General features: G+C 31.0%; 3 protein-coding genes across 3 annotated transcripts; 1 reads left to right on the forward strand and 2 right to left on the reverse strand.

Moving 5' to 3' along the window:
- Positions 1-829: 829 nt before the first annotated feature.
- On the reverse strand, positions 830-4,297 carry LOC126841926 (probable RNA-binding protein EIF1AD). Its single transcript, XM_050578736.1, has 2 exons — positions 4,274-4,297; positions 830-1,463 (listed from the first exon to the last, which is right to left on the reverse strand). The coding sequence occupies exon 2, from the start codon at positions 1,460-1,462 to the stop codon at positions 1,019-1,021; it is 444 nt and encodes a 147-aa protein (XP_050434693.1). The 5' UTR covers position 1,463; positions 4,274-4,297; the 3' UTR covers positions 830-1,018.
- On the reverse strand, positions 1,470-5,172 carry LOC126841925 (DNA polymerase subunit gamma-1, mitochondrial). The gene is made up of 2 exons (XM_050578735.1): positions 5,015-5,172; positions 1,470-4,923 (listed from the first exon to the last, which is right to left on the reverse strand). The coding sequence occupies exon 2, from the start codon at positions 4,913-4,915 to the stop codon at positions 1,574-1,576; it is 3,342 nt and encodes a 1,113-aa protein (XP_050434692.1). The 5' UTR covers positions 4,916-4,923; positions 5,015-5,172; the 3' UTR covers positions 1,470-1,573.
- A 119-nt stretch (positions 5,173-5,291) lies between these two features.
- LOC126841838 (centrosomal protein of 97 kDa) lies at positions 5,292-9,806 on the forward strand. The gene is made up of 11 exons (XM_050578516.1): positions 5,292-5,506; positions 5,827-5,969; positions 6,062-6,220; positions 6,298-6,399; positions 6,460-6,728; positions 6,783-6,967; positions 7,711-8,091; positions 8,155-8,278; positions 8,350-8,449; positions 8,731-8,823; positions 9,114-9,806. The coding sequence occupies exons 1-11, from the start codon at positions 5,500-5,502 to the stop codon at positions 9,327-9,329; spliced, it is 1,779 nt and encodes a 592-aa protein (XP_050434473.1). The 5' UTR covers positions 5,292-5,499; the 3' UTR covers positions 9,330-9,806.
- The last annotated feature ends 751 nt before the right edge of the window (positions 9,807-10,557 follow it).

Below are 10,557 nucleotides of genomic sequence, written 5' to 3' on the forward strand. Positions count from 1 at the left end.
GGGGGGGGGGGCATTTGTCCTACCCTTGATTTTTATGGGCTGGTCAAATTTTCGGTACGTAAGGCTGTAAATTGTCTGTTTTTTTATGCAACTACCTACCTTTACTAATAATGAACAGTCTGAACTGTTTACCAAGTATAATAGGTATGAAGGTTTATAATATTTGTGTTATTACTGTTTTGTATCCAAGTGTTTTGAAAAAAATATTTATATTTGTAAATGAACATTGGGTCGATAAAATTTTTGCCCACCCTAAGAAAAACTGAAATGTCGCCCCAACTCAGATTCCTTGTACTTTTCAATTAAAAAAAAAAAAAAATTATAACTATGTATAATAAATTACAATAAAATAAATGATATTTATTATTGTTGGTTTTAAAAATAGCTACTTAGCAAACTGTCAGTGTGAAATGTGTTATTGACCGCATTATACTTAAAATAAAAAAAATAACTAGTTCTTTAAAGACTTAACACACCGACTTTACAATATCCAACACAACAAGTAATTTACTATCACCTTTAACATTACACACTAACGTTCAAATGAACTACGTTAGTGATAAATTATTTTAAAACATTAATATTATATTGTAATCAAAATTCCTGTTACCACCGATTACAAAAGTTTAAATTATAATTTGTACTTTGTAAATTGGTGTTTAATTTAATGGCAATAGATATTTATTTCGTTTCATAATTATGTTAAAATAATTTAAGTACTTTGATATCGGTCAATAACTTAAATAATATATAAATATGTGTTGTATAAAACATAATATATAAATTATTTGATACTCACAGAATTGGATACGGAACAAAAGAAGCAAAATAGATTAGTACAATTATTTTGAACATTTTATTACACAATATATTTATTAGATATTATTCTTAAAAATAAATAGGTACTTAGACTTGTTACTTTCCATATATTTAACTTAATACATAAATCACAAAATATTAACAGAATATAGTCTTTGTTAGCACATGGTGCCACAGAAGGGAAGTAGATCTGGCCTTTTTATGAAGAGTAATCGGTGTCTTCAGACGGGTCATCATGATCAGTGTCAGTGTCTGTACCACTCAAGTCGCTGATTGTAGTGACAATAGGTCGATTAGTGTTGGGTGCAATTTCATCATCGTAATCTTTTTTACCCCAACCTTTTTGTTTCAACATTTTGACATCTTCTCTTGTCAATACACGTACTATTTCACCTCGTACTTTATCTCCTTCGAGGATTGGCTCAATCACAACATAATCATCTCGCTTGACCCAAACATTACGCCTAAATTTTGCTGGCATCGACACTAAAAATGTTTCATTATCATCTACAGAACAAACTTCATGAAGATTGTTTCCACGTCCCGCAACTATCCGCACCAAACGCTGATCACCCGTAGGCCCCAGCCAATCTGAATTGAGCATTTCCTTCTGGACATGTTTACGTTTAGTCGCTTTCGACATTCTGTAAAAAAATAACACTTAATAAATGATACTCTTTATAAAAAATTATAATACACAAGTAATTATTTAGTTCTACGATAATCTAAGTTATTAATAGCTGATATTAGTTGGTCAGTTTTTTTTCTTTTTCTTTTTAAACACTCCAATGTTACCGCCAGAAAGTTCTACTGCTTTAATGATGTTTAACGACTCTCCAAGATGAATCCCATAAGCTTTTGATAATCCATACGGATTTGAAGGCGTAACACAATCGTGAGTCGCGTCTTTTCTAAGTGCAGTATCCACTTCGACTGAACTGAAAAATGCTACAGACTGAGGTAAATCTGTCATGCCCAATTTTTGAACACAAAATGCTCTGACCAGTAAATTGGTAACATGTAATGCGAGTGCAGTTTGGTAACGATGTTCACTAGGGACCAGATATCGTATTTCATCATGAAAACTCAAACAAAATCTTACATTAGGATGCACCAACCATCGCATACAGACTAGCATTAAGTGTAGAAAATCTACAGCACCACTTTGAACAACCCAGTTAATTCTAGTTGGCACATATTTTCCTACATCACTTTCTTGTACTTCTAAAGCACGACTCAGTCTTGATTCTAAAAATGGTGTTTTTGGATGTTTTGAATATGCAATATGTTCTAGGCTATTGAACATAGCCGATTCCGAGCCTCCACTCCAAGCAGGTTTTTCAAATATTTCTTCACCGCTTAAATTATAAATAGTACAAACGTCTTCTGCACCACGTCGTGTATATTCTCTTTTTTTAAGTTCCGGTAAAACAGAATCACGTAATTTGTAAACCCTATTCCCTTTGGTCACATTGAACATAGCTATCGCTTTTTGTTTTGCCTGCGCTATGGTCAAATCCGGATTAAACTGTTTCAATAAACGCTCAGCAAATGGTTTACCCGCACCGTAAATTCTAGCATAATTTAATACTTTGGCATTATCCCTTGTGATTCCAATTGCTTTTGCGGTAGCACTATGCATATCTGTACCATCACTCTTTTTACCACTAAGTGTCATCCATCCAAAAGCAGTAGCACCGTGTTCTTTACCAAAATGAGAATCGCCAATAATAGAAGCAATCCATAATTCTTGTGAATCCACATCAGCCCCCACCAAATGGTAACCAGGAGGTGCTTGAATCATGCTGCGTAGTTCAGAACCCACTCTTTCATCAATAGCATTGGATGCTGTCATCCATGTTCTTTCAACAGCTCTACGAGTTAGAGTACCACAAACTACAACTTGAGGTAAGATTGCACCACGTCCTTCAGACTTATCTGTCCAAACAACAAATTGTCCTTCAACCCGTTCTCTGTTATTTCTCCAATACGACAACATTCGTGATATTTCAATAATTCGTTCTGCTTTACTATCTTTTCCAGACAGACCACTTTGTGAAAATTTATTTAAGAAATCTCTTGCAAGTGGATTTCCTACATTCAAATGATTACCATCTTTATGTGGTAGTTTCAAAAGACCACACTTTGATTCAAAACTGGTCTTGCACAGAGAGCGAAACTTGTCTTTTCCAATTTTTTTTTTGAAAGTACATTCATATTTAACTAGGTTTTTTTGAACTTCTTCATGAATTTCTGAACAGGTCATTTTTATATCACAGCCACAAGTTAAATTACTTTGAACACAATGTTCCTCTAACTCTTTAATGGGTACAAGTTCAGCATCTGGAATTTTAATATCAGTATCATAGGGTACAAGTTGACCCCAGCCATGACTTCGAACATAGTGTAAAGGAATAGATTTCCACATTAGAGAGAGTAACTTAGGAACTAAATGCATTCCTGAACTTATGAGGTTAGGACCAGGAACCCAATTTGGATCTTTAGGAGGGGCACATAACTTTCTATACCATTCTGGATATCCGGCTAAATGAGGAGTTTTAACAGGCATTCTTTCATTTGTTTCCATAAGATTTTTAAATTTATTTTCTAACTCTAAATATCTTTCTTCATAAATATCTTCAGGTACTATAGGTTTATTTTCAACAGTGATTTCTAGTTTCTTCTTTTTTTCTTTCTTTAATTTAAATTGTTTAGGAGTCCAATCTTGATCCCAGAGCCACAAATCTTTTTTATAGTTTTCATTGTACATCAATTGACATGCTTGATTTGCTTGTTGTGATAATAAGAACTTGGATTCTATATTCAAATCTTCATAGATTTCATTAGAAGTATCTAAATATTTTTTCCAATTTGAGTTAACTGGCAAGTAAGAGGTACCCAATTCCAAAATACCAGCTAATGTCACTGGATGAGGAAATCTCTCACAAAATAATGGCCATAATTGTGTTAAGACTCGTGAAGTAGCTATCACATCATTTGCACAATAAGTCATTAAATTCTGAAAATCATTGTTAATATCTGTTAATGAACCTTTAACGAATGTTTCACGGTTGCTTTTAGATAAATCCAATTTACAATATAACTTATAAACTTCATTTAAACTGTTTAAGGAACTGTACTGTTGCCAGGATTCATCTTCTATGATATTTTTTGATTTTAGTAATGCTTTTTGATAACTAGTAATACCACTTACTGCGACATGTAATGACATAGTATCTATAAAACGAAGACCTGTACGACTTAACCAATACTGTTCCATTATTCTAGCACGATCAAAAGCTACATGGTGTCCAACACATAATTTAGGAGTAATAGTCCAATCAGTAGGTTTATCTTTAGAATTTGCTGGAGACTCTAATGGAATAAGATCGTTGATGGAATAACCTAAATTTCTGCCCATTCTAGTGTTACAGTTGATTAAATCTTTACTCACCCAACTGTACCAAGCTTCTGATGTGACAGCAGTGGCCATAGTGGGCAGATCTCCTTCTGTACAACATACTTCAACGTCAAATATCATAACTTTTTCTTTTGGATGATCACAAGGTTCGATATTTTTACCATACCTAGTCCATCCTTCTCTAAATTCCCAATGTTTTGGCATTTCTGGAATGGAATTTTTCAAAAATTCGTCCATTAATAATGCATATGGTTCACTTTGTATTCTACCAATTTCATAAAAATGTTCAACTATGTTCCCTTCTAATGGAGGCAGCTGGAGTTCAACATCTGGAATTGGGTGCAATACCGATGGCAGTCCAAATTTGGAGAGTTCACGCAAAGCTGATCTTTGAACATTATCATTTGTTTGATGAGGCTCATTGAAAAGTTGATCATACAAATTAGATGAAAGCATTTGAATATTTAACGCATTTTTACGAAATTCAGATTTTTCTATGGGTATTAAACGAGGTGCTTTACCCATACATTCATCAACTACTTTAGGTACATGGTTTTGCTCGACAATCAGTTCGGGTTCGTTGGTAAGTCTTGATGACTTGGATATCGTACAGTACTTGAGGCGACTGATACGCAAATGGTTTGCGTAGTACACTTTAACACGTTTCCAATACATTCCAAACACTAATTCAAACGATTAAAACACGTGTGTTTAAAAGCATATAAAAACCTATTATTTGGATATACATATTTAAAGACGACATTGTTCACTTACCTTTTTATGAAAATCAACTACACAACATTTATAAGTATTAAGTAATATTAAACAAAAATAATTGCAGTATTAAACTTTCGAAAAATAAAAATATATCATGTTTACATTCTTGATTCTTTAATCATTATCCCTTTGGCCTTTGTCAGTAGACGAGTAGGAAGTATGTTCCAATTTAAAATAAACAAAATTAATACGAGAAACGAGATTGAGATATCAATTTTTTAACCGTTCCTAGTTTCTAGTTTGTTTACTATTAGCAATGATAACGTATCCACTATCCCTAACTGTTCTGTTGTCGCTCACGGCTCATCGCAGAATGCAAATCGCGTTAAATTTAAAAAAAAAAGTTTCTTATAAATTACAAATTAAAAATATTTAAAATTATATACGGCTATATCAACATTATTTTTTAGTGATCACACAACTAAATTAGGTTTAAAAATTATTCAAGTACTATAATCAAAGTAGTCATTTTCTTTCATAAAATGGAGGGTACGTTGCTTACAAATTTGTTTATTCCTATTTTTTTATCTTAATATTAAGAATAATTATTTACTCAAGACCTAAATTATGATTTTCTAAAGAATTTAGACAATGTAAAAGTGAATAATATATTTTCTTGTGACAAAATACGATTACTGTAGCACTTGCTCAGCTACATCATAAATCATAAATTATAAAATACTACACATAAAACAACTTAACAAGTATTTGACAAACAAATATTAAATGTTCTATATTATTTAACATGTATTTTCAATTGATAAATTATTTATTTTTATTAAGTAAGATAACACGAGTATAATTTTCAGATAACTCTTTGTTAGACATGTCCAATCAGGAATTACGAAAGCTACCCAAACAAGAAAATTGCAATACTATCAACGTTTTAGACGTGAGCAAAAACAACTTACAAAAATTGGAGAATATAGAAAATTATATGAACCTCACTGAAGTAAGATACTACCACCTTAAGATTTGTTACTTAATAAAAATAATTTTTACCTTATGAATTTCTTTATATTATTATACATTTTGTATGTATAGTTAATAGCAAGTCACAACCAAATGATGAGGATGTATACTGTTTCAAAGTTAACTAAAATTGTAAAATTAGATTTATCAAATAATCATCTAATGAGCATTGAAGGGCTCAGAGATCTAGTGAATTTAACGTGGTTAAATTTGTCAAACAATAAAATCAAAGTAAGTTCCCATTAGGAGTCAATTAATTTGTTTATTATCTACTATTAATTTCATATTTAATATTTTTATTTTGTTAGATAATTGAACATTTATCAACCAATGTGAATTTGGTGCACATGGATCTGTCATTTAACAGTATAACATACATCACAAATCTAAGTCATCTTTTAAAACTAGAAGTAAATTGATTAATTTAATCTTCTTTCATATTATTATTATTATCATTATTATTTTTATAGCGATTACATTTACATTCAAATCAAATATGCCATTTGACAAACTGTCAACATTTTCTTCCGATCAATCTTAATACTTTAACTTTAGCCAATAACAATCTCAATGATCTAAATGAAATATCACAGCTATGCCGACTAAACTCTTTAAAAGAAATTTCTCTAGCAGGAAATAATTGTCTAGAAGGGTATAGTTTCAATTATAGGCCTTACATTGTAAATTGGTGTCCTAGTGTTAAAATAATTGATGGTTACGCCGTTGATGATATTGAAAAGTAAGTGCAAAATGTATTCTTGGTGCTCCAATAAAAATGATCCTTTATTTTTAGTTTAAAGGCTGAATGGCTTTATAGTCAAGGGCAAGGTCGAAAATTTCACACTGGTCAACATGCAGCTCTTGTTCGTTATTTAGCAGAAACCTGTCCAATTACTAATCGAGCATTAGAGACTGAACACGAAAGAAAATTAAGATTAGTGTTAAGCAAAGCTCAACAATATAGGGAGCAGTTGCACAGTAAGTTTGATAAATTGTGTCTTTTTAATTGTATTATAGTCACTTTGCTGTCACACTTGCATACCTTGCATTTTAATTTTCTTATGATATGTACGTATTACATAACTCAACTAAGCTATTTAAAATTACTATTCGAGACATAATTTGAATAAACCTAAGCATTATTTAAATAATATTTTATAAAAATAAAAATAGAAATACTAATTCAAATAGTATAATTATTTTATAAACATAATATAAAAAACAACGCTAAATAAAAGTGTATTTAAAATAACCTAAATTTTTTTAATAATTAACCTTTAATCAGTTGCGCATGCTAAATACTGCCATTTTTCGTTATGTTCTTAAAATTTGAAGTATACATATTGCTGATCTTGGTACTGTCCACTAAGGGTTTTTTTCAATTTCATTAAACCCTGTCCAATTCAAACGGGGATTAAATTGAGATTCGGTGGATTATATAATTAAGCCCACTATATACATAAAATCAAGCCTCCTTGGTTAAGATACTTAGAAATAATTAATTTAATGAGCTCAAGTGGCCCAAAATCTTGGCAGTTCAGCGATAACCTAACCTACCTTTTGTTTTCGCTCTCTGAGTCAGTCTGTTGCTGTGTCCAATAAACTATTACAAAGTTTCGATATCCATCCACTTTGTGTACTTTTTTCTTAGCAGATATTAAATAATACTACATTTTTTCTAGTTTTTATTATTATTATATATTATCTTTTTGTACTCGCAGGAACTTCTGTTTCAAGTACAAACGAGTCTGAACAAGAATCCCTAATGACTAGAAGTTTAGATGCTAGCACCCTAAAGTCTACTTCACAACGGCTATCTACTGGTCCAGAGAGTTGCCAAGCGACACCCTGTAGTATGACTCGGAGTGTACATTTACCTCTGTCGGGTAGTTATAGTCAGTCACAACCTTTGCCCGCTGCCAGCACTATGTTACCGATATTGGACTCGTTGCCTAGTCCTTTAACACCAGGTGCTCCCAGACAAAAACCATCGATCGGCCTACAGACCCCCGCTGGAGAAGAATCACGAGCACCTACCATGGAAAAATTACAAATGATAAAAAATAAAGCATCAATTATGAATTTCAATGAAAACCATAATGGTGAACACTAACTCAGATAAATATTATAAGGTTCAAACTAACAAGTTAAACATACATTTACAGATCTGAATAAAGCAGCTACCATTATTCAAAAGATTTGGAGAGGGTATCAGACTCGTAATTTAAACAAAACTGTGGCCAATGTCTATCAAAATATTCAAATGCTACGTTTTAATGAACACATACAGTAAATAAAAATTAAAATAGTAATTAATAAACAAAAATAATGGTATTGTTAAAAAATGTTTATGGTTTCAGACAAATGAGTAAAGATTTAGGAGATACTAAAAGCACGCTTGAAAAAGAACACAAATTAGTAGTATTACAAATGCAGGCGATTAATGAATTGTGGAAAAAAGTAATAACATATTTTAATTAAAGTAAAAAATATGTAAACTTATTTTAATGGCAAGGTTTAAATAAAATACTTTGCAAATCTGAAAATATTTCAACAATATTATACATATTTTTAACTTTCTTAATTATTGAGTAGAAGACATATAGTGTGATTCATTTAACATAAAATAGATTTACATTAAATTAATCACTTTGTATGTATATTTGTTTTATTTTTTCTTAAATTTATTATTATCGCTACTTACTAATAAGTAATAACTATAACATCACTTGAAACTTAAGGTGAATAACATTGATAGCCGAATTGGAGGAAACAGCAACAGTGATGGGGATTTTAAATGTCTGGAAAATACGTGTTCTGCACTTGATGTAAAGGTAATAGAACAACAATCAAGATATGTGAAAATAATGTTTTTTTAATATATATATATATTAAAAAAGCTTACATTAAAAAAAAAATAGCATAGCTGCTCCGCATCGAAACTAAAATTTAATTGTAACTTGTTAATCATTGTACATTTTTTTTTTTTTTTAACTTACTGATTTATGTAGAAGTACAAAAAAAAATTAAATTATTGTTTCATTGCCAATTAATTTTTTTTTCACTTAAATTGTACACACTGCATAATATATATTGCTATTTTAACATATAAAATATTTTTTAGGTTCAACAACTACAAAACTCTATGGATTTAATACTCCGCTGTGTTAGTCCTTCCTCTACCAGCGTGGCCGAAACACAAACTGATATAATTGCTGTTCAGACTCCAGATTCGTGTTGTCAAAATTCCAGCATATTGGCGCGTCCTAATTTTCTTCCATTGACCAAATCTAGCATCAATCACAAGAAATCTAGCGATAACATGTTATCAGAAGTTTAAAGCCTGTATTTTAATACATAATATGTTATATTGTGTAGGTGCATGTGTGTATTTTTATGCGTATATTATTACAAAATCTAGTCAAGCCGACAAAAGCGATTCCTTTTTCTAATGAAACTTTTTAATCAGTATTATTAAACATTGTAAAAATTGATATGCTTGTTACTTTAATAACATATATTATATATATTGTATTTATATACTTATGTATTTATTTAATAAAACAAGTTCAATAACATCTCCGATTTAATTGTGGAAAACAATGTCTGGCATATTATGCCAGACCACCTTCACTGAGTCTGCATGTGATGATGCGCTCGATGAAATTGGCGCGACGGACGGGAGTCACGGTAGCTCGCGCAGTCGGCCTGTGCCTTGGGAGTCAAACCGCGGGCGCCCGTCCGTTGCGCCAATTTCATCGAGATTGTCAACACATGCAGACTCAGTGAAGGTAATATGCAAGACATTGTTTTTCACAATAAAATCGGAGATGTTATTGAATGTAAATAATAAGAATATATGTATTTTCATTGATATGTAACTGTTTTATTAATTTTTTAAATGTTGCGCACTTTATGGGACACCCTTTATATTAGCATACGGACTAATTTACCGAACTGCTGAACTGTACATTATGTTGCCTATATTCAGGGGCATCTTCTTAGTAGGACATACAAAACATTTTTAACAGATTATAGACTAATTTTTATTGTTTACCGAACCGATTTCAATAATTTTTGTTTTATAGTTTTATATCTTCTCATGGGGGCCAAAGACCGATTTTTAATTTTGTTTTCAAAAAATATTTATAAGCATTTTATTTTTACTTTTTTATAGTTTTTTCTAATACATCCAACTACTTTTTTAATCTCTAAATCAAAAATCGTCCTTTTAGCCCCCATTGAAAAAATATCAAACTTTCGTCATAACTCGGAGAAATATAACTTTAAAGTTATATAATTAGAAAATTGTAATATGTGTTCGCCTTGAAATTAATAGACATATGTAAAATGGCTATTAAATCAATTTTTGTTAATTATTGCCTATCCTTTGCCCCTTAAAATAAATATCGCTTTCCGTTCCCCTTAACTGCCACGGACACATCGCTTGCCTTTTTTTAAAATTATTTTTAATAATTTATTACATAGTATAAATTATTTCACGTAACAAATTTTTATAAAATTTAGAACAAATGCATACAATTTCCATTTAACGATACCTCCGCTTA

This window comes from Adelges cooleyi, unplaced genomic scaffold (genome assembly GCF_023614345.1).
Source record: "Adelges cooleyi isolate 19-005CV unplaced genomic scaffold, UGA_ACOO_1.1 ACOO_flye_CR_arks_rails_tigmint_CR_PRNA_41, whole genome shotgun sequence".
Lineage (NCBI taxonomy): Eukaryota > Metazoa > Arthropoda > Insecta > Hemiptera > Adelgidae > Adelges > Adelges cooleyi.